A 24620-nucleotide genomic window follows, 5' to 3' on the forward strand; every position below is an offset into this window, starting at 1 on the left:
TCACATACATGCTGCTTAAAATATCAAGTTAAAACACCTTCCCGTGTCCCTGGACAGATATAGGCCTACCGTATGTTTATCATCCATCCATCCATCCATCCATCTATCCATTCATTCATTCATTCATTTATTCATTTCTCTATTTTCTGTGTTGTCATGTTCAAGTGTAAGCTGTAAGTGTGGGTGAAGTAGAACGTGGTCTGGTGGTCTCTATGTATCCTCTTCTTCTATCTTTCAGCCTGGATAAAGGATTAAAACCAGAATATCTCAATAGTTGAATTTCATGATCCACAGCTGGAAAAACAAGTTTAAGGAGATTTTAGTGACTGTGAATAATGTTTATGTCCTATACTAGTGAAAAACAGCTTCAACTGTCAGGATGCAACACTTTTGAGAAGCAGTAACACTTTCAGACAGCTACAGTTTATTGAAACGCAGTCATATATATTCATATTAACAGCAACAGAACGACAGCATGGAGAAAGTAAGAGTTAGAATTATGGAGATAATAAAACAGGATTATTATGAACTATATTTGACACGCTTTAATGTTATGACAGATTCTGCTAAGGTAAATGAGGTGAGTTAAGGGGTCCATGAATTATATTTCAGCAGGTCAGAATTTCTACCAGTGCCCTGTTTATGACTACTCTCTAAAATATGCAGGGCTGAAAACAACCCAGCCTGGGTTATTTGGCATCCCAGTGCTGGGTAAAATATTGGACAGAACACATGCTGGGTCACTTTCACCCAACTGGTTGGTTTAAGTAATTTAATCCATGATTCTTTCAGACATACGATTGTATTATTTATAATTTAACAATTACTTGAATTGAATGAATCAGCACATCAAAACAATAAAACATTTGAAACAGACATCAACAGCCTTGAACTGCAATAATAATATACAATTCCTAGTGTCAAGTTCCAAAGAGGACGGTCCTATCCTTCAAAGTTAGCTAAGCAGTTGGAAATGAGGACATAAGCCTAAGTTTCCATATATGCTTTCCATGATATTTAACTTCTGTATCTTTGTTAGCTGGGTAACTAACTTACCGCTTGCTCTCGTTTGTCTGTTGCCCTCTGTCGTTAGAATATCAAACTTCTGTCCATTTGGAAACCAGTCTACTGGCGACGGGAGCGGTAACCCAACAGTAGGGTAAAAAAAAAATAACTCACACCATTAACCGGAGAGTTGAAATGGCCCAGCAAAACTACTCAACTGCCTGAACCCAGCACTTGGGCAGAAAAAATAACCCAGCATTTTTTCAGAGTGTGGTGCAGACATTACTGCATTACCAGATCACTGCAGTTTATGTAATATATACTTCTGACAGTTTATGACTGTTGGTCTATTTTGCATGTAAGGACTGACACAATGTGCATATTTGATAAATGCATGTAAGAGAAATGCATTTCAACAGAATAGCAACATCATCCATTCTCCAAGGATTATTCAATACATTTCTAAGCCAACTGAGGACAGCTTTCGTTATAATGGGGTATCTAAAATATCATTAGCATTTTGTAAGAAAGCAATGAGACATGTATCTAGACACGTGAGCGAGAGAACTATGGATGGGAAGTACTTCACATAATGTGCTTAAAACAATGATTTTCATTTGAGGTTTCAGCTTAAGGAGTTGGGATATAACAAATAAAGTTTTGGAATTAAACCTGCACAAACGTTGTTATGTGTATAGAGGTCCATGGTTAATAAATGTTGTTGATTTGGTGTGTGTGAAATAAGGTGTGCACAAATTTACATTTATTTACTTACCAGATGGTCTGATCCAGATTTTGCTGGTGGATCTAATGTTAGTCACATACAGACTCAAAGCTAGAAAAGAAACGGGAATGAAAACAGAGACATTTGTTGCATTATTTTTTCTTTTTTAAACAGTGGTGTTTACAGTTTTGAGAACATTGTGTATATTACGCTCTTTCCCAACAATCTATTTAAACTTTAATTTTTTTTAATTTTGCTGTTGTATGTCGTTTTGTATTATTTTATGTATTTTTCGTAGCTTGCTCTGATTGGCTGGGGTCTCACACTAACTGTCACTTTCCCCTTAAGCTTCCACAGCAACAGTTGTGAGGAGAAATTCGTGGTTCTATTAAATATTTACCACAAACAGCAGATTTTGACCGGGCTGTCATCTAATATACAGACTGCTAAACAAAATTTACTTCTGTTTGATATTACTGCGTTTTTTTTAAGCGTTTTAATCGTTTCCACCTGCTACCGTGGCGCTAACGCTCAGCTAACGTTAACGTTTCCTTCTGAGCCCCGTTAGCCTGTTAGCCAGTTAGCCGTCCAAAAAATTCTTATTTACTCTAAAAACTCTGCTTTGTCTGCAGGGCTTTGACACCCTGAGGTAAATTCTCAGGAAACACGCATAAAAATTACTGTAATACAGTACAAATATGTCGAATTTGGACGTTATTCTGGAGAAGATTCACCTGCGGCACGACCCCCGCTGGAGCGCGCGGGGAGTGTGTGTGGCCTGTGTGCTGGAGCTGATGGACAGAGAGGACGTGTCGGTAAAATATTCAAAAACTGAACAGTTTATTATTTTTAAAAGGCTTATAGGCGGAGAGTGTGTGAAGAATCATGAGTGGAGCTCTTAGAATTATTAGTATGAGTGATAATAACGCTTACAAACACTCACCATCCGCTTTAATAGAGCAATAAACAATCAACGCGGGTGAACTGAACTACTTAACCTAGCTAACCTAGCTTAGCTAGGTTAGGTTAACTAGCTAGCTAGTGTAATTATTTATAGGATTAGTGGAATTAGTACTTAATAGAAGTTACTTCCACTTACTGGTCACTTTATTAGAAACTCTGACGTCGAACTTAATGTCTCTGACCACTTTATTATAAACTTATGTACATCTACTCACTGACTACTTAATGAGCTCCACCTACCGTCTATATCCATTTTGTAGGTGTGCAATGACAAACTATACCTGGCGAAGTTTATCAGCCCCCTCTACCCCATTCATCATTTGTCTGTTTGTTGCTGTTATTGCTGCATTGTTTGGGGAGCACAGTTTTAGGCTATGTGTTTAGTGGATCCTGTGTTTATTATTAGTTGCCCTTATGTCCCTGTAGATTGTGCGTAAGTCTGCTGCACTAGCTGATGTTTTAGAGTTGCTGAAGATTGCAGGTCTGGTGAGGGACGTCTTCCAACAGGACGAGAGAGTGTGTCTGCATTTCATCTGCTCTCTAATGAGTAAGACACACACACAAAGCACTGTTTACTGAGGTGGTCTATGGATTAATATTTACTGTAGTAGTGTATTGGACTGTCTATTGGGGTGGTTTATGGATTCATGTCTTCTGTAATATATGTTACAGTAAATATTTCATGACAAACACAATAGAACGGAAGAGAGGTCTTAATGTAGGGCTGAGTCAATCAACATGTGATGCATGTTACAGACTATTTGTTGCCCTAATATCTGCCACTTTCCCTCCGCTGTAGAGATGCTGAAATCTGTTGAAGATCTAGCTGTGCTTGAGCAGATCATTCAAGGTCATAGGGCAAATCTCTATCTGTTCCCATCTTTCTATTTTTTCTCTCTCTGTCTCTCTCTTGCTCTCTCTCTCTCTCTCTCTTTTTTTGTTTTATTATTTCTTTTATTGTCTCTTATCACATTTTAGTTTGTTTTTTTTTTCTGAGATTTGACCAGCTGAAGTAGGCAGAAAAGTATCAGTAATCGAATTATGAACTCCACTGCACTAAATCTGGTTAAACAGGACTGATTATTCATTCTTTGTGAGGAAAAATGCAGTTGATCAATGTTTTTGATTCAGTGTTCTGGTCAGTGCTCATACACTTATGATATCCACAATATGCTGAGAAAACTATACTGTGAATTGATTTATCATGATAACACTAACATGTCCCCTTAATGTCCTGCTCTGCTATCTGTTTCACTCTATTTCTCTTTTTCTGTTCTTCCCTCTCTTTCTCTCTAGAAAGTGTAATTTGATATATGCCATGCCTCACTAGTCATTTCAAAGTAGTGTAAATGAAACATATGCGAAGGGGATTGTGTGTGTGTGTTTCAGTGCTGGTTCAGTTGTTGCTGGATCTGAAGGAGGAACATTTTGTGCAGTATGTTCTGGATGAGCTCCAAACACAGGTAAGATACACACACACTGTCAGTGAAATAAGACGGGACTGGTGGATCCTAAGACTAATAGGGCATAGAAAGGTGTTATTTTAATGCTTGACTCCCAGACTTTGGAATGCCATCCCCCATGGGCCCCCATGACTGTTCACCCTCTCTCACTTTAAGACTCACCTTAAAAGTTACATTTTCTCCCAACACTTGGTTTTTTCTTTGTCTTTCTTTTTTTCAGTTGTTCACTTCAACACAGTAAGAACTATAGGAAGAATAATATTTGTTTTAGTGGTTTCTTACTTACGTAGCGTGTATAATATATTTTTACTGTTGTAACATTTGTTTTCAACCAAGGACCAATAAAGAGCAATCTTACCTTATTTTATCTCATATTAATGTAATTTTTTTTCTCTCTCAGCTGTGTAAGGGAGCTGGTGGAAAGTTTTTCCCACACCTCACATTTCTGGGGAAGCTGGTGGACGCTGTGTCTTTTCTGGCCCAAATGCTGACCACGACCCACTGTAAGACACACACACACACACACACACACACACACACACACAGGTCTGCACTGGAAAGTAAGAGTAAAATATTCCCCAGGTGACTGTATTCACAGTGTTCATAGTCCATAGTGCCTACAATAGTTTTTTTGGTCAAAATATTTTGTAATCTGTTCTCCAGGACAGCTGTTTTTAGTACATGCTTAAAGGAATGGTTCAGCAAAAAATCCTGTTTACCCAGTTCCCATTTTACCCCAAATGTAGTCAGTCAGCCAAGACATGTTAGGTGTTTAGGTTTATGCTGGATCTCTGAGGTTAATGCAGCTATTAAGTACTGGAAGTCTATGTCTTGCAAAATCTTTTTCAGTGGCAGCCGTTATATTAGCCTCATAGCTGCAGTGCTGATTGACAGCAAGTGGGGAACTGGGCAAACTTGATTTGTCAGCAAACCATTATCTAAAGCCAGGTATAGACTACATTACTTATAAAGTCAGATCTCAGAAGCAGGTAGCATCTCACACTTAATATCAGTCTTTTACATAATTGCTAATTATTTTGTTGTCATTTTGTAGATGATTGGGCAGAGAGAGAGGATCACTCGCATTAGGCTATGAATAAGCATTCAATTCTTGCTGAAATCGTTAGTCCAGTATTCGTTGTGCTTCATAACAGGTGAAAATATACTGGCTAACAATGTGTGAACAATGTGTAACAAACTGTGAAAGTTTTGCCTCTGTTTTTGAGTGTATGTTTTATATTACACATTTTGGTAGTTTGATATATGAATTAACTGAATTAATTGAGTAACTGAGTTAAAGATTCTCAAATGTTAGCGTGCACATCCCTAGTATTTTCAATCAAAGGAGGAGTGTCAAACTCCAGTCCAGAAAAGTTTGTTGATTTTCTTACTCAGATGCACTTTTACTCAGCAGTTAGTTGCCAGGAAATTCACCAAACTGTGCATTTTCATGATACTCAATATGTATCATGATATTTTGACACACAAACACAGTTCACTAGTAGTGCCACATTCAAAGACAGCTATCAAAAACTGTCACAATGATTTTTAGGATTTTACGTGTAGTGCTTCACTAAATCCAACAGAACTAATTGTGTTCTTTTTTTTTTTTAATTATATTTAGAGATGGTTAGGTCTCTTTAAGTAATGACAGTATCCTTTATATGCCCAGAAGGGCAAATTGTGCAACATAATTATAATTAAGATTGTATGTAAAAGCTGTTTAAAAACAGGTATCTGGCTTTACCTCATTGATTTTACTGCAGTTACCATTCATAGAATATATTTTTGAATGTGAAATGAATTGCTTGGAGTGTCCAGTGTGCGTGTATTACACACATTCTATATGTATTTTTTTCATTGCATTTTTGCCATGTGTTGATTTGACTTTCCTCTGTCTTTCTCTCTCTTTTTCTCCCTCTCTTTTTCTCTCTTTCAGTGTGTGTGTTGGAGTGTATGTGTGCGTGCATGCTCAATCCTGATGAAGCACTGAAGTCTGCAGTGTGTTACGTGTTCCGTGGTGTTTGGGCGTCTGAGGCAGCACTTCAGTCTCTACCACACACACTGAGGGAGAGAGTGTGTGTGTTACTGTTACACACACTCACTCACACCTGTTCATTACAGCTCACTATCAACTGTCTCGGTAAGATTTAATCTCATTCCACTAATATACACCTGTATATGAGTCTTTAGAGGTATAATAATGAATGCATTTTCAGGATAGATACAATTTTTCATTCTGAAGTAAGTATTCTGTTTTTGATACATGTTCGGAGGTTCCTGAATCTGCAGAGATGTTCTACACAGATTTGTTTGGCTCAAATAAATAAATGTTCTCCAACAGAACCATTTGTTGTGCCACCCTAGAATTTACAAGCTCCTCAGGAACAAGCCTAGTCATTAAAGCTGGGTATGTCCATAGCATAAACCCTACACCTTCCCCACCCTCTTTACTCAGGTGGTTGTAAAATATTTGTATACACTCATATGACACCCCACACCTGAATTCTGTATTAACTCCTTAAAATCCCTTGTTTATTACATACTAAGGCTGATTATTCAGTACCTACAGGGACTTCAGTGCAAACTGTTAGAGCTATTCTTAAGTTGTGGAAGCATGTAATAAAACTTTGGGCCTACTGCTGGGCCCTGGCCATTTAAGGGGTTAATGTATCAAGTTATCGTCACTCCCTATTGCACTTAAAGAAGGTAAGGTTCCTTTTCACTCTATTCCTGTGCATCCAGGGAATACTTGGCTCGCTGACTGACTGAAAGACTGTATGTTCTTGCTAGCTCATTTGTGCTTGCTAGGTTAGCTTTTGTTTGTTAGCTTTCTCTTGATATAGACTTGAACAGTGAAAGGGAGACCGTTGGGGTCTGCACTTTTATTAAAGCTGTGGATTCAGGAAAACCCACATTAGCCTTGTGATTGATGAGGAGACTTCTCATGTGTGCAATACACAAGATTAGGACTGTTCAGTTTACACTGAGAGAGGAGAATGTTGGCAAAACACATCAGCCATTTAGTTTACATTGGAAAGCTCTTCACGTAATTAGTTTGTGCAGATTGTGTGGCCACAAGAGGAGGATGAACTTTTATCCAAGAAGAAAACATGAATTCAGGATGCCTGGGGGTTTTGTCATAACAAGAAAACAGAAGGACAATGGGACAAGCACATGGGAAGATGCAAGGCTTGTGACACTGATAGGGAGGTTTATATACTCTCAGAAATGAGCAGGGGAGCAACTGCAGGTTAGTACTCAGGGGAGGCAGAGCACCAAGGACGTACGCTGTGTGCTACAGTGAGTCTTACAACAAACTTTAACTGTGGTAACACCTGCCGTTGAGTGGGTTATTGTCAGTGAGGCTAAATATATGAACACAGATAAGTTTAACTGTTATCTCTTAACTGCTTTTTGTGTGGAGGGGAGAGTGCATTAATTAGTGTGTGTGTGTGTGTGTGTGTGTGTGTGTGTGTGTGCGTGTGTGTGTATGTATTTGTGTAGGTCTGTTGTTGCTGATGCTGCGTGGAGGAGAGACAGTGTGTTTGCTGATGAATCAGAAAAAGAATCCACCCATTGAGGAAGAAGAGGAGTCTCAGTGTACTGAACTGTCTAACCAACACTGTTCCTTACCACTCATCTTGAAACGGGTGTGTATCTAAAAACAGAAGAAAAAATGTATGTAACAATATATTAAATAAATATAAAAGCTCAAAATGCTCAACATGGTGTCTGTTTACGTGGAAAATTACACTCTTCAATAAAAAGAGCGAATTGGCTTGCTGGTAAAGCTGCAAACAGGAAGAGCCCTCCCCTGTTGTGAACATATGCAAGTGTGCAATAGCCAGAAGAAGCTGATTATTTTTTTTCGAAGAGGTTTTAAAGACAGTTTCAGGTTTTTCAGGTTTGCTAATTTTTGGTAGCCTCCCTGTAGGATTTTTGAAGTAAGATTTGCACCAGTCTGGTTAGGGGTGGAAATCTCTTATATATCTCACGATTCAATTAGATTTTAGGGTGCTAAGTGATTACAAATGTGTCATGAAACACTATGGCAAAAATGTAATGTCACAATATTTAAAGACATTTCCATGATACATGATATGTCACAGTACTTATTTTTTCTAATATCTGATTAACTGAAAGTAGTGCTTCTTTAAAAATGCTATCAAAAACTATGAAACAAATGACTTGTGGTCAACATTTCACATCCTGCGCTGTACTATATCCAATTAAACTAATTATGCTTTCTTTGTAATCAAACAAGCAGTTGGGAAGTGTTTTATGAGTATCAACGATATCCTTGATATGCACACAAGGGCATTTCAGAGTAGCCCATGATATCATGTAATATATCATGATAACGGTAAATGCTCAGCCATGGCCTACAGTATTGTTTTGTTATGTAATTTTGATTGGCAGATAGTTTTAGCTTAGTTTAATTTGAATGTGGCCTAAACTAAAACTAAAACAAAAAACTTTATAGCTCAGTGTTGTTTCACCAGACATTTTTGCTACTCATAAAAATTTTCTATCCTGCATCAGTGTTGTGGCCTCAAACTCATGTGGGGGCTGGAGTAGCGTCATTGCACAGAAATATTTTTAAAAATACAGTGAATACAATGTGCATTTGTATGCACGTTTCACATTCTCTGCACATTTTAATTTTTAAGAAGTGTGATCAGGATATTTAAAGTCATTTATAGTCAGTTCATTTGTATCAGAAGAATTCATTTGTGACTGAATGCTTTACATTTCATACTAAGCCAAAGAATAATTTGCATAGGTTTCTTTAGGAATGTATAAGAAAAATGTTAATAGTTGTTTAAAATAATACTAAAATACTGTTTAGACTCTGAGGTCTCTAAGAAGGCCCACATAGATCTGCTCTTGATTATTAGGGCTTGAAGAATTCTATAGGACAAGGCTGTTAAACATACAGCCAGAGGGCCAGAACCGGCCCATTGATTGTTCTCATCCAGCCCGCCAGATGAATTTAGAATCCATGTTCTATACTAAAACCATCTTGTGGAGAGTATTTGACCCTTTGCAAAATAATGACTGACATGATGCTGATTTCTCTCTCTCTCTCGCTTTTTCTGTTGTCCTCTCTCACACTGTAGATGTTGCTAGGCGGTGATGAGTGTGTGCAGGTGGTGAGTGTTCGGTGTGTTTCTGCTGTACTGACACACTTTCCTAGCCAGTACTGTGCTTCATTTATACAGGCAGATTTACCAGGTTAGTACCAATACATACTATACTGTACGTTCTTCTCTCAGTCCTTTTCTCAGCTGGTTACGCAGACGGTGGCAAGGGTGGCACTGAACACTCACACACAGTTGCACTGGTGGTGAGAAAAAAATCCTCAAAGAAAATTTTCTGTCTCTACAGAGGTTCATTGTCTGTGTTCTGAAAAATTGCCCAAACATAGTGCATATTTATAGGCAGCTCACTACGTAGGTAGGACATTTTGATAGCCTAAATCACTGTAGAAGAAAAGGCTACCAGCAATAAAACTAGGAAGGACATTTTAAAAGCCTAAATCACCTTATAAGACAGTGCTACCTGTATTAAAACTACAGGTAGGACATTTGAATAGACTAAATCACCCTATCAGAAAATGCTACCAGCATTAAAAGTATGAGTAGGATACCTTGATTAGTAGTGATATCAAGCTGAGTCTCTACAATAGACTTAAAGTAGGGTCGAAGTAACATTAAAAATACAATAAAATGTTCAAAACACAAAGTTACTATGCTGTCCTAATTAGATCCACATATGCAGTAGAACTTCACGATTAGTAGATACTTCAGGACAAATTATTAGAGCACTTGCTGAGAGAAAGTTCCTTAAAGGAGATTTTCACTTGCTTCTACATTAGGTTAGCTCTTTGCCAGCTAAGAAAAAGTTCCTCAGAGAAGATTGTCACATGCTTCTACAGAGTTTAGCTCTCTGCCAGCTAAGAGAAAGTTGCTCAGAGTAGATTTTCACATGCTTCTATAGAGGTTAGCTCATTGGAAGCTAAGAGGAAGTTCCTCAAAGGAGATTTTTATTCTCTTCTACAAAGGTTAGCTCTTTGCCAGAAAAGGTTGCTCAAAGAAGATTTTCACTCTCTTCTGCAAAGGTTTGCTTATTGCCACCTGAGAGAAGCTTCTCAGTCTGAAGGACATTTTCACTTGCCACTAATGAGCTTGCATCTAACATTTATTTTTATAGTTATGAATGCAGTAACATTACGCATTTTACTGTAGTACACCAGCATTTCAAACGCTCTGATATATCAGAGTACATCATCACATATCAAGCTGAAATATTGGTCAAATCTAAACACTGGTCTGATGGTGATAATTTTTTTAGGCAATTATCCGATCATACAGTTATGATTCTGATATCGTGCATAACTAGTTTTGTTTTTACTGGGAGGGGTTTTAGTTGCATTGTATTGTATGTTCTGTTGTAAATGTGGTCTAAACGTATGGAAATGAAATATGTAATTTGCTAATGATTTAACAAATGCCAAAAAGAATGTCCTCTTTCTTTCTCTCTCTCTCTCTCTCTCTCTGCCTTCTAGAATTTCTGTTTGAGAGGTTGAGCAGTAATAATGAAGTTCTGCTGTGGTCAGTGTATGGCTGCCTACTGCTGCTGTGCGAGGATGCTGCATTTTTCTCACAATGTCACTCTATCTATGGTGAGGCTGCGTGAGTGAGTGTGCGTCTGTCTCACCATATTACTTCTTACAAACAAGAATTCGGAGGTTCGGAGATATAATATTTTATAGTGATCCTTGAGCTGTGCTACAGTACTTTTGTGAAAAACACTTGTGATATGCTAAGTATTGTAATATAACAAACATTATCTGTAAGTGGACACAGTGTTTCAAAACTCCAGCAGGAATGGTGTGTCTGATCAGCTGGTACTAACACAAGACACACTGACATACTACTACCATACCAGTGTCACTGCAGTGCTGAGAATGATCCACATCCCAAATAATACCTTCTTTGTGGTGGTCCCTTGGAGGTTGTGACCATTAAAGAAAAGGGTAAAAGGGGCTAACAAATTAAGCAGAGACATAGATGGACTACAGTCTGTAATTGTAGAACTACGAAGTACATCTATATGGTAAGTGGACCTAATAAAATGGACAAAGAGTGAACTTAATGAAGTGATTGGTGTGGGGGCATTAAGTATCTAATAAGTATCAACAACACATCAACAATTTTCTAATTAAACATATTTCCAGTGCGGCTATTCACATGACCTTTAGACCAGACATTGGTATCTCAATAAAACGACAAATCTAAAGAATTTTTTAACATTCCAAGCTATAAAAATGTGCAGTAAAGTTGAATGACAGGAAAAAAGTATTAAACATGCTAACTGATTTTTTTTAAATGCTTAGTGGAGAAGTCTTTGTCTGCAGTAATTCCTTCAAGTGATTGCTTCAGGATGTTTCCTGTGCAGAGGATCTGATCTCTCACTGTGCTGATTTAATGCATTTTCTGACTGTTTTCAATACTTCTTTTCTGTGTTATTCTTAATTGCACTTGATGTTTTTATTTAATGGATTGGAATGTTACTATGTAGTTTTATTGAGTTAATATCAGTGTCTGGTCTAAATTATATGTGAATAGCTACATGTTTAATTAAAAAAATAAAAACTTACTTCTCCCACTGTACTTCTGTGTAAAGAAGCATCTGTCAACCCTGCAGCTTGAGTGGTCACAAAATAATCATCGACAGGCTGTTGCTTATTTGTGATGATACTGCCACCTGCTGGACATTTAGAGGAATGAGAAAGACCTCTGAACACATTTTCAGCTTGTGCTCAATAACGGTGTGTGTGTGTGTGTGTGTGCGTGTGCGCATTAGGTATTGAGTCTCTGGTTCGCAGTCTGAAGGCAGTATTCAAGTTGTCTAATCTGGAGGTTCAAAAAAAAGGCTTACAGCTGCTGACCGCTATACTGGAGAGGTAAAGATCACCATCACACACACACAAATTTGTACGCTTAAAGAGTAACTACACCCCACTATTTTATCCCCATCTTCGACGGAGGAACATGTTTCTGATCAGGCAGTGCATCTTGAGCCACTGACTCAAGCTACCGAAGAGTTAACGTAGTGCCAGAAAATGATTAGCAGCGAGCGGCAGAGGCGTCCGAACGGTAGAACATTCCCTAAAACAGTGACAGCTAACTTCTAATTATCTGTTCAGCAGGTCCATATTCGATATAACCAGAGTCCTGATTTCGTAGATGCACTGAATTCTGAATGAATAAAGTGGATTTCTTTGAACATTGTCTAAGTTTCATTCAGTTTGACGTCAAGGTCACAGACTGCATCATCGGTCATCCAGGGTTTGCTGCAGTGGCCCTAAATCCTTGCGTTCTGCTAGCTGTTCATGGGACTTATCCGTGTTACATCCAATTCAGTTCCTACTAAAATTCATGCTCCTTTTCGTAAATCGAACTCTCTCACTAAACAGAAATCAACGGCAAGCAACACTGAAACTACGGAAAGCAGGAAAAAAGTTTGAGAAAAGTTTTTCAGTGAGTTCGCGCTTGCGAGAATCGTCACTTAAACGGTCCAACATCTTTATTACGAACTAAGCTTAGATTAATTGGGTTATTTACAGTTGTTACGGACAGCTGGCATCAATGGGTGCTGGGGGTATTTAGCACAGCACGTGAGTGTGGTTATCTTCTTGCTCCAGTGTCCTATGCTTTCATATTTATGAGTGCGGCATGAGTAGGCACGTCATCCACGCCTGTAGCAGAGGACGCTGCAGAGGCAGAACTGACCACGATGAAAATGATATTTTTACAATTTGGAAAGATGTGTTCACATCTTAAGCAAGGATGGTATATTTTATTATTTCAGAGCAGTGCATTTTGGCTGTTAATGAAAAAAAGGTCTTAGGGTGTAGTTACTCTTTAAAGCTGTAGGGAAATAAGTTAATGTTGCTCTTGTGGGTTCAGTATACACATGTAAGTATGTACTGTCAATAACTTTGCAATGCTCAATAAATGGCTGATGTATTTCTCCAAAATTGTCCTTTTTATGGTGTAAACTGGGTAGTAGCTCCTTAAGCAGTACCTTCACTGATCACAGGGCTGCTGATGATCCTCCTACACACATGAATGTAGTAGGAATTGTGTTACATTACTGGATTGATTCTGTGTTTGTTTCCTATGTTCATGTTGTGTAAATATGTGTGTGTGTGTGTCAGGCAGCCCACGAGTCTGCGTCTATTCCCCACTGTTCCTGGGTTTGTGGGCGTAGCTGAAGTAGTGCAGGGGGCTGTGACGTCATCTTGCTTCAGGGTGGCTACACAGGCAGCACAAGCAGCTACTGCACTGTTCAGGTATACGCACACACATACACAATGTCAGGGTCATAAGTATAGACACATGGAGACATGTAACTAATTAAAAATAACTGTCCTTTATGACACTACATTAATACAACACGTGATACAATCAAGGAGATTTGCTAGTAGTGTATGTTACATTGCAGGGTTTAATGCAGAACATTTCAATTCATTTTATAGATAGGATTTTTTTTAATCAGATTACCTCTGTTTGCATAATGCTGATTTACCCCATAGTGTAAGCATTGCAACGTTATTACTTAGATAACGGTCGTATATATTCACATTTATTATAAAAACTTAAACACAGACATTTCCATGTAACGTTCAATTGAGAAGTGAGCAATATCACAATATTTTGTCTTTATCATGATAAATGATGTTACAGCATGCATTTCTGAGCATATTGTGTGTATCGTAAGAACATAAAGGCCACTGACCAGCTGCATGTGTTATTAAAAGAGGGAATAACTAGTGATTGAATTTAGTGTGGTGCAGGGTGTGATTTTATAATTATCATATTCTTATTTTTTTATGTGTGTGTGTGTGTGTGTATTTGTGTAGTTTAATGACACTCCTTCTGTAACACTTGAATCTAGGGCTTTTATCTGAATATTGTTGGTGCCTGGAACCTGTTAGCCAGTTAGCTGGCGAACTGATGATCTCTCAGGATTTCTTTTGCAGCATAAACTGTGGCACAGTATACTGTATTTATTTTGTGTGTGTGTGCGTGTGTGTGTGTGTGTAGGCTCCATCATCAGTCCAGTCCAGTTCATTTTGGAGAGTTAAAGAGGATTGTTGAGGCTTTAACCTCAAGATGTGCTGAGCTACCCTTACACATCACTTCACAGCGCAGAGTATGTGTGTGTTTGTGTGTATGTGGTTTATAGTTGCTGCATTGTTAGGAAAGGGCCCAAAGTCTTATTACACACTTCTGTAACCTAAGAATAGCTCAACCAGTTTGCATTTAAGTCCCTGTTGTTACAGACCTTTATGCCTTCTGCATTTTCTGTGTGCTGAAGTGTTCTATCACTTTATGCAAAGGCCTTTTTTTATATGTACATTTTTCCTTTTTTTCTGAATGAGAGTGCAGACACATTCAGGTTGCAGTTTGGATCAGTAAGCATGTATTTTTATTTGTTTAATAAGAGTAATTAATCAGTTAATGTTCCTGTAAATGTGTTTTTGTGCGGTAAATAAAAATCTAGGAATTTGCTGCCTTGTTACATCATGTTCTTTACATTTCAAATGAACAGCACTGAGAAATTACATAAAGAAGAAGAGCAAATTAAACAGCAGATATAGCCACATTTATATGTTTGCCTTGAAAGGATAAGATGTAACAGCTAGTACAACTATTATTAATTAAAATAATGATAACAATAGCAAATTTATTCATAGTGTACCTTTCATACAGGTAGCAGCTCAAAGTGCACTTCAAATAAGTTATAAAATTCAGTAATAGTTACGCAAATAAAATAAAATAAAATGAACAGTGTTAATAGGCCAGGGTTTTATTACACACTTTTGTAACCTAAGAATATTTTAACCAGTATGAATTGGGGTACCTTTAGTTACTAAATGATCAGCCTTAGTATATAATAAGCCTAGGATTTTAAGGGGTTACTTTAAATAATAGAGACTATAACAGGTAGAAGGCAACAGACAAACATTGGGGTTGTACTGTAAGAAATGTTACGTTAAAAAGATACCTGTATAACCTGTGTTTTTTCTGTATGTGTGCATCTGTTAGAGGTGTTTTCCAGATTCTGAGTCAGGTCAGTCTTTCAGAGCAGGAGTGTTTTTAATCCAGGCTTTGACCTGCTTTCAAGAGGCTTGTAGGTCAGTAGAGAAATACACAAACACACACACACACACACACACACACATACACAGAAAACCTGGCAACTGGCAACAACAATGTTAGTGTACTGTAAAGCACATGAGGAATGTTCTGTCAAGAACTTGCATTTTGCTGTCATGCTCCAGCACTGGAATACATTTGATGTTTTTGGAAACATGAACACTGAATGCTTGTAGTTCGCATACATATTATACTATTGGCAGTAGATAATGCATAATTCTTGTCATTTACTGAATAATTCATAGCGGGTACTGAATAATATATAGTAGATCATGAATAAGTCATGTTAGTTTATAATGGTTATGAATTTCGGTACTTAATCTGCTGAGTCTTAGGACTTAATGAAAAAAGAAAAAAGATCAAACATTCCAGACAGTTCAGATAAAAGATAGGCAAGCTCTTGTATGGCAGGCTTACCTGTAAACATTAAATGGACCGGCAAAGCTTCACAGATAACAAACAGATCGAAAGTGTGTAAAATTATGGTAGTAAAGGAGTCCATAATGCAGACAGGTAGGAATGAAACAGAATAGAAGGGGAACCAGCATGATGTACTTGCTTATAGTTCATTAACAAGGCTTAAATGGCATGGTGTAAAGTACCTTTGGGGCAAGATTAGTTTTACATGGGGAGGTGGGATTATTTATTTATTGTTTCATTTTGTTGCACAGGACTAATACAAGATTCCATTTATAGCACAGGATTAATATTATGTGGCTTTAATTCTGTTTTGTAAAACAAGATGTGTTTATTTTCCTGATTTGTTTTGTAGCACAGGGTTGAAATAATCCGAACATATGTGTGTGTGTGTGTGTGTGTGTCCAGGTTGGCAGAGGAGTGTGTTACTGAGGCCAGTGTGAAGGAGAACACACTCATAGCTCCAGATAAACAGAGTGAGGACACACTTGAGTCTCTGTGTGTGTGTCTGCTGCACTGCTGTGACACAGCCTACATCCCTGTAGTCACCGTGAGTTACAGACAAACACACCCTAAATACATGCACACTACTGTTCAAAAGTTTAGACTCAATGTTTATATTAGATAAATATAAATATAAAGCTAATTTTGTAAAGGTAAGTGTTTGAAGTGATTCTAATATAATGCAGGCATTCTGCAACTAGAATAAAATTAATATTCAGGAAGCCTTAAATTTGAAAAGTGTTAATGAAACTGGCCCCCCTCCTAATGTGCCTACTGGTAATTAATTGTTGTTTGATTGTGTATATATAAAGTTTTTAAAGAGCAAGATTTTTTTTCTAATGCAAATCTGTGTTTTGTACTAGTTGCTGTGCTTTAGGTTTGTTCTTTCTTGCTTCTGTGTTTCTTCTTTCTTAAAGGGTAGCTATGGCCAGACTATGAAAATCCCCTTGTAAAAACATATCAAGGGTGGGAGGAACTTTGACAAACTACAACTGATTTAATTTAATTGCTACCAGCAAAATAAATAACGATTTATTTTTCCAATAACAAAAAATGGTGTTATCCCTTACTGCCAACTTTGTTTGGTTGTTGTTCAAATTATCAACATATTATCACTGCTTGATTTTTGGGATTTCTAGAAGTGTGATTATGCATGATTGTGATTATGCAGGTTGGTGTGTTACTAACATCAGATCTCCACCAGCAGTTGGTACTACACCAGAGTAGAGGCTCAAGAAATTGAAGCTGTTGTACTCAAACTGATTTGTTCTCAGGCTGAACTAAGTTTAACTGAAACACACCTTGAACAATGGTCCAGGAAATATAAAATACAGTTATTATAGACAGTGACCAAGAGAGCACTTGTACAGTCTGAGGGCAGTAGGGCAGAGACTCAGGCTCCCCAAGTGGCCCATCTGTGCATGTGCCTACTTTTGTGTTTTTTACTTTTTTCTTTGCAGATGAAAACCAGATAGCTAACGTTACTGCTACAACAGCCCACCCTTAAAATGCGAACCAAAGCAGTTATATTGTTTGCACAAGTTCTTCCCTCTTTAAGATATATCATCAAAAGGGGTATCATCAAAACTGTGGCTTGGCCACAGTGTCCCTGTAATCATGAATCGTTCAGTCTGCAAACCTTTTACGTAACCTTACAGTGTAATAACCACAGTTTTTGTCAGTAAAGACAAGCCCACTCTGCATTGCATCCTGCCAGTGCTATATATCTGTACATAGATATATAGACTTACTCTTTTTTTATATACATGTGTGTGTGTTTGTGTGTGTAGAGGCTGTGTGAGCGTGTCCCGAGTCCGCAGGTGCTGCAGCTGTTTTTCTCTGTTCTCTCTATGCAATTTTCACTTTCTCCGTCACTTACGCCCACCTTCGCCACTAAGCTAGGTGAGAATAAACATAGACAGGGGAAAAAGGTCAAAAGATGCACTGCAGTAGTTTCTGAGTGAGTGGTCATGCACATTCAGAGGACAATTCACATTGCTATGGAAACACTTTTTATTGATCTGTTTCATTTGAGTAACAGTAAAAGGCCACTGAGGTATAGAGTATATTCCTCCTCATGTGTTTGCTTGCTTGAAATTGTCGTTTGTAACACAAATAAAAATATGCAGATTTTCAGCTAGAAAAGATTATGTTCTGTATATTCAGACATGTAATGACAGCACAGAGCAGTCATGTTGTTAAAGGAGAAGAGCAGATTAAAAAAAGAAAAAGTCTCTTTCAGGGGCTAACTGTTGCTGAAGCAGTAAAGGGGATGTCCAATACTAATATATAGCAAACACATACTATGTAGACAAAAGTGTTGGGAAAAACCTCCTAATTATTGAGTTCAGGTGTTGCAACCACACTCATTGCTAACAGGTGGATAAAATTAAGTACAAAGCCTTGCAGTCTTGATAGACAAACACTGGCAGTAGAATGGGTCGTACTGATGAGCTCAGTGACTTTAAACATGGCACTGTCATAGGATGCCACGTCTGCCACAAGTGAGTGTGTGAAATTTCTGTCTTGCTAGATCTGCCCCTGTCAACTGTAAGTGCTATTATTGTGAAATGGAAGCACCAAGGAGCAAAAACAGCTTAGCCATGAAGCGATAGACCATGCAAACTCACAGAGGGGGGGTTGTTTGGGGAACAGTTTGGGGAAGGCCCTTTTCTGTTGCAGTGCACAAAGCAAGCTCCATGAAGGCATCGTTGGATGAGTTGGTGTGAACTTGACCGGCCTGCACAGAGCCCTGACCTCAGCCCCATCGAACAGCTTTGGGATAAACTAGAACGGAGATTGCGATCCAGGTCCTCTCATCGAACATAAGTGTCTGACCTCACAAATGCTCTTCTGGATGAATGGCCAAAGATTTCCACACATACACTCCAAAATCTTTTAGAAAGCCTTCACAGAAGAGTGGAAACTGTTATAGCTGCAAAGGGGGGGACCAACTCTATATTAATGCCTATGGATTTAGAATGGGATGTCATAAAAGCTCCTGTAGGTGTAATGTGTAAGTGTCCCAATACTTTTGTCCATATAGTGTAATATGCTTTTACCCTCATCATCATTAGTAGTATGGAACATCCCCTTTAAATACACCCATCGGGAAAAATAAGAAAGAAAACAACAGAAAATGACAAATGTCAAATGTTTCAGTATTTAGTGTGCCTACCCTTAGCACAGTTTCTGTTCATATCTGAGACAGTTTTCTGCAAAAATCTGAGTTATTTTTCCACATCTAAAAAGTTCAGTCCGTAGTTCTAGGAACTTATTAAGGAATATTCTGTCATCTTCTCTCTCGCTCTCTCTCTCTCTGTCTGTCAGCCTCCTCTGGTTTCATTAGACTGGCTGTAGAACACAAGGCTCTTCTGTGTTCAGGAAACAGGTACAGATCTCACCCACACTTGTGTGCGCACACACACACACACATACATTAGAGCTTGAATCAGGCCTAAAAAACCTGGATGCAACCCAAGAAATTTCTGTTTAAGCCCGACCCACAGCACCAAGTTTTGAGTCCTGAAATGCAAAAATCTGCTTGTAACTGATTTGAAATGGGCCCACATCACTCAGAGTGCCCAGTTTGGGAAATGACAGTCAACCTGACCAAACCCAACTTGAGCGGTTGGGTCCACACTGATATTTCAAAGCGAACATAGCACATTAATTATATATAAATATCTAGAAAGTCTGTACAATAGGTAACGAGTGGGCTGGGGGCTTGAAGGAAAGTGTTGGGTGTTGCTTTTCTCGGTTGAATGATTCTGTCTCTCTGTCTTTCAGACACTCATCTTTAAATGCAGCATGCTGTGGTTTTCTTCTGAAACTGTGTGTGTGTCTGCTCTCCCAGCCACGCCCTGTAACTGGCAACCACCAGCAAGGTTGTGTGTGTGTGCTTTTACTCCTGGCCTTGTTACAAAACCCCCTAATGGTTGTGTTACCAAAGGTTGTCAATGCATCTGACTGTCTTTTGTCAATCAGGAGAATCAAAATGTAATCTATGTGCTGTACAGTTTGACTTGAGCATAGCCATCAAAAACATAATTAAAAGTGCTTAATTACTTCAGTGTTCAAGCAGTAATATCACTAACTTTAACGTAACGTTAACGTAAAAACAAATCATGTTGATCCACACAATCGTCACACATAATGCTGTGGCTGGTCCATAGTTCACTGACTCACGTTTAGAATCTGCATTTCCAAATAATTCTGCTTGTTGCAGTGAGTGAGGTAAGAAGCAGAAACTATTAATATAAAATTAGAACATGTTTTTGTTATCACCAGTGACAGTGTGAACTTAGTCTGTTTTCTCTGTCTGTCTCTCTCTCTCTCTCTCTCTCTCTCTCTCTCTCTCTCTCTCTCTCTCTCTCTCTCTCTCTTTCTCTCTCTCTCTCTCAGATGTAGAAGAAGTGGAATATGTTCTACGGGAGTGTTTGCCATCTCTCTGGTGTCGTGTATGTGATTGGCCCTCTGTGTTACTTGAGGTTCCAGAAGAAAATCAAAACACACAGTTTTGTTTACTCCACCTGCTGTATCTCTCACTGCTGCACGGTGACAGGTCGGTTTGAGGATGGATGGAAGAAAAGGGTGAAAAGCTATGCAACTGATTACATATTCCGCTCGATTTAATAGACTAGCAGAGTCTGTCATCCGTGTGCATCGTAGAATTTAAAATGCATTTCTCTTCATTATGCATATACATTTGAGGAGAGAGATGTGCAAATGTATGTGTGTTTGTGTGTTGCAGGTTGCTGCCTGATGCCACAGTGTTCTCCAGTGTAGTAAATTTTCTGTGTGTGATGCAGGAACAGCATGATTCTCTTCCTCCATCTGTCTTAAAGCCTGCACTTTATCTGTTGGGAGCAACCCAGGAAAGCAACCCTGATCTAGACTGGGTAATTCAGTGTTTTTATAAAAATTATTTTGAATTGTGCTAAAACTATCAAGTTGAGTTGAACTGTTGTAGAATTTCTTAATGCGTTGAATTATTAGAGTCGAAATTAAATACAATTGTTGTGCACCCTTTACACTCTTAATTATTGGGCATGTTATTCTTATTTTTTAATGAATTAAGGAATGCTATAAAAGTGCAACATTTCTCCTCTCTCACAGGCTGCTTTGAACAGCATCAGTAACGCCCTTTCCTCCACTCCTCTCGCTTTCTCTCCTCTGTCCTCCCCTCATCCTGCTCTCTTGCACTTCATCTTCCGTTACTCTGCCCTGGCCGAGAGATTTGGGATGAAGATTTTGTCCAGCTGGCTGGCAGGTGGATTAGAACCAGCTGTGTGTGGAGAGAATAAACAGAGCGGCCCAGATCTAGAGAAGAACGTAGAGTCATCAGTGCTTCTGGAGCTGCTTGAGAAAAAACCCTCTACTATACTATCCCTGCTGGTGAGATGAACATTAAAATTAAAACATGAAAAAAAAAACAGTATTTCTGCCATTAAATCTACTTTTCTCCTTTTGTAGCAAAATGTCTTTGTGCTGCTGCTGCATTTATTTTGATATTTAAAGAACAGGATCAACAAAAAGATTTGATTAAGTAACACATAAACCCTGATGAAACAAATCAGTAGTAAGTGTTTAGTAAATTGTGCTCTGATTGTGATTGAATGCTTGCTTAAAAACCATCACAGTGCATCCAACAATAAAGGCAGCATAAAACTTCTTTTATACAGCAATAGAAAACTAACACACCGAGCTCCATTTCTACATGTGGATCCATTTTACTATGACCAACATGGGCATGCATGCACATACACAATTCTGGAAGCAGATTTTAATGGCTTGAAGGACACAAACTTTGAATAGATCACTGACGAGATATTCAGCTTGGTTTATGGTTTCCCTGTCTTGGTTTTGGTAGCTCTACATTTTCGGTTTTCACTGCCCTAACACACATTCTAAACTCTTTTTATTAACCCTTTTTTAAGTCCAATATTATTATGTAATTTTGCTATACATTAAATTGTACAGTTGTTTATAAAAACAAATGCTCTAAATGGATCACTGATGAAACATTAGGTTCGATTGTGCTACCCATCCATTACCCATCCACACAAAAAAATCTTCACTCTGGAGAGCTTTTTCCAAAAGGTCAGTTTTCATTTGGATTTGAGGCCAAAATCCAGTGTAAAAAACAGATTTGCAAAAACATCCTAATGCATAAAGACAGGACCTAACACTTCTGCAGTCACTCATTGTCCTCTGGGATAAACCTGCTTTAGCAAATTTTACTCACAAATAAAAACATTCTGCATATTTTTCTTGTATTTCTATTTAAAATTTCTGGCTGAATTTGGCTGTTTGGAATCGCAGTTTGCTGTTCTCTAGCTAGAAGCTGGTTGGAAAAGACTTTTTAAAAATCAAGCTTTTTACATTTTGTCTTAATGATTATCAAGATGAAGACTTGACAAGACTCTCTCTCACTTTTTCTCCCTCTGTCTCTATAAATCTCTCTCTTTCTCTCTCTTGCTCTCTCTCTCTCTGTAGGGTGTACTGTGTGACGATGATGGGTCAGTTGCTCGTCAAGCGGTTCAGGTGTTGCGGTGTTACCTGCAGGCTGGACGCTCCTGTAGCTCTGCCCAGGCTCACCTGCTCAAGCCTGCTCTGCTGAAGCTCTTGCAGAGACTCACCTGTGACAGTGAAGACAACACAGGTGGAGGAAAAGATCTTTCTCTCTGTTTATCTTTAAACTCAATTGCCCTATCCTTGCTCTGCCCACAAATGTGTTCTTTCGTAGATACTGCTGTGAGTTTGGACAAGCTTTACAGAATGCTGGTAAAACCTCATTTCAATATGATGAGAATTTGTAGCACACAGACTGTAGTTTTTGTTAGAACAATTTCCAGTGTATGTGGAAGGGAGTCACAGTAGCTGGGTTTCCATTCATGCGTGTTCCATCCATTTGGATACATTTTTTTTTGTGATGTCAAATTTTTAGGCACAAACGTATGATTGATGGGCTTAGTTCATCTTCATCTTAGTTCAGCTTCTGCTGTTTTAGCACTGTTAACTGGCTAAGTTAATGATGTAGCTTATGGTATTAGCTTCTGTTTCATGGCTCATTTTACTCTAAGACAGGGATGCCCCAACTTTTTGTCTAGGGAAGCAAAGTGCACTGTTTGTGGTGGACCAAGTGCCTAAAAGAAAATGTATTAGTAAAGAATGTAGGAAAATTTCAGAGTGATTTTTTTTAAATGTATTTTACTATGCTATTTTTTTTATTACTAAAATACTTTAAAGTAGAATTTTAAAATGGAAATGAAAGTTAAAGTTACATATAGTATAAAAATATTTATCTTCTATAATAGGATGAGGGGATGGGGATAGGGTAACTTTCCGGCAGGCCAAATTATGTATGCTCACAGGAGCGGCCCGCAGGCCCGCAGGCCACACTTTTTAACTATCCAAACAGTGTGACCTTTCACACAGTTAATGTTAATATTCTCCGTCTTTTTATCTTCTCCAATAAGAAAAGTTATATTACTTTTCTAATCATTCTGCCTTCAAACTAATTTAAAAAGGTGAAATAATCCCATAGGCTTTATGTATGCAGGCATGGAAAGGAAAACTATTTTTCCAAGTGAATATTAATGTTTTTATGAATTGATTCACATAGGCAGTGCAGTTTTACACTTTTTAATAAGCAGTAATGTTCAGTTGTATCTTGAGTTGAATGTTAACTATGCATCTTCAAATTCAGGTCACTGACATACCATCCAGTGTTTGACCTGCTAAAGGTCACTAGTCTCTGGCCATTTAAAATGTGTTGTGTTGAATAAGGCATATTACACCTGAATTACTTATAGAATGTATTTTAAACTCATATTTTCTTCTCTAGAGTGTTAAGTAGACAGTGATTAAAGCTGTTTCATAATATGAGCTGCATGCATAATTGTGCTCATTTACATATTATTCAAATGAAGTCAGTTTCCCCAGGGTAGTGTATGTCTCCTCCAACAGTTTCACACACCTGACTGAATATATGTGTTTCACAATCTTACAGGTATTTTGATCTTATGGCTTATGCTTATATGCAATTCGAACACATGGTGGGTGGATCTGGTTGTTTAAATTGGTAATTTAACCTGGCAAGCTCTGTTAACCAGTCAGCCCAAATTTTGGTTCATGTTTACTAGAACAGAGGTTCTCAAACACCCCTCAGGGACCCCCAGGCAGTCCACATTTTTGCTCAAACCTAGCTAATAAAGAATAGGGATAGAAGAAAAATATACACTGCCTCAGGGTCCTTGAAGACTGCTGGGTTAATTTTAGCACATAAGTTGGATAGCATTAATTGTTAGTTGGGGACGATGCTATGGACATTATTTGCAACTCATGTCTGCACAGATGAAAGTTAAATGTTAGTATCAGTGTGTGAATAAGGCTTTGTAGATGAGGACGAGACTGCAGTCTGATGAGTCATGGCGAGATTTGGATAGTGTTGTGATGGAATGATCTGATCTCATTATACTGCCTATATGTTTAATTAGCCACGTTCTCCCTCTTTGTCTCTGCAGTTCTAGGCTCTTTGATACTGGAGGTGTTGTGTTCAGTGCAGAATAACTTGCCAGCTCAAAGCAATATGGACAACACAGACTTTAAACTGCTGTATCACGGTGAGAACATGCATTTTGAGGCACCAACTTTTAGTTGCAGATACGTCACTGTACGAATGAAAGCTGATCAGAAAGTATGGATTATTAATGGGGCTGCCCTGAATTTTACAGGCTTAGACTACTTGTTGATATTTCTTTCGAGAACGAGTACTCGAAATCACCCTTCAGAATAATATTTATAGGG

The 24620-nt window shown here is 38.2% G+C and overlaps 1 protein-coding gene across 1 annotated transcript in view; it reads left to right on the plus strand.

Moving 5' to 3' along the window:
* The first annotated feature begins 2427 nt into the window (after positions 1 to 2427).
* Positions 2428 to 24620, plus strand: part of LOC118804546 (meiosis inhibitor protein 1) — a 39944-nt gene continuing 17751 nt past the window's right edge. The window contains exons 1-22 of the mRNA XM_036565041.1: positions 2428 to 2544; positions 3119 to 3239; positions 3492 to 3542; positions 4082 to 4155; positions 4556 to 4658; positions 6104 to 6298; positions 7663 to 7808; positions 9279 to 9393; positions 10727 to 10843; positions 12028 to 12127; positions 13385 to 13519; positions 14274 to 14382; positions 15279 to 15367; positions 16215 to 16356; positions 17600 to 17711; positions 19140 to 19200; positions 19599 to 19696; positions 20214 to 20373; positions 20563 to 20710; positions 20928 to 21206; positions 22308 to 22473; positions 24338 to 24436. Coding sequence (XP_036420934.1) covers positions 2428 to 2544; positions 3119 to 3239; positions 3492 to 3542; positions 4082 to 4155; positions 4556 to 4658; positions 6104 to 6298; positions 7663 to 7808; positions 9279 to 9393; positions 10727 to 10843; positions 12028 to 12127; positions 13385 to 13519; positions 14274 to 14382; positions 15279 to 15367; positions 16215 to 16356; positions 17600 to 17711; positions 19140 to 19200; positions 19599 to 19696; positions 20214 to 20373; positions 20563 to 20710; positions 20928 to 21206; positions 22308 to 22473; positions 24338 to 24436 — 2737 coding nt within the window. The remainder of the gene's footprint in view (positions 2545 to 3118; positions 3240 to 3491; positions 3543 to 4081; positions 4156 to 4555; positions 4659 to 6103; positions 6299 to 7662; positions 7809 to 9278; positions 9394 to 10726; positions 10844 to 12027; positions 12128 to 13384; positions 13520 to 14273; positions 14383 to 15278; positions 15368 to 16214; positions 16357 to 17599; positions 17712 to 19139; positions 19201 to 19598; positions 19697 to 20213; positions 20374 to 20562; positions 20711 to 20927; positions 21207 to 22307; positions 22474 to 24337; positions 24437 to 24620) is intronic.

This window comes from Colossoma macropomum, unplaced genomic scaffold (assembly GCF_904425465.1).
Source record: "Colossoma macropomum unplaced genomic scaffold, Colossoma_macropomum, whole genome shotgun sequence".
Classification (NCBI taxonomy): domain Eukaryota; kingdom Metazoa; phylum Chordata; class Actinopteri; order Characiformes; family Serrasalmidae; genus Colossoma; species Colossoma macropomum.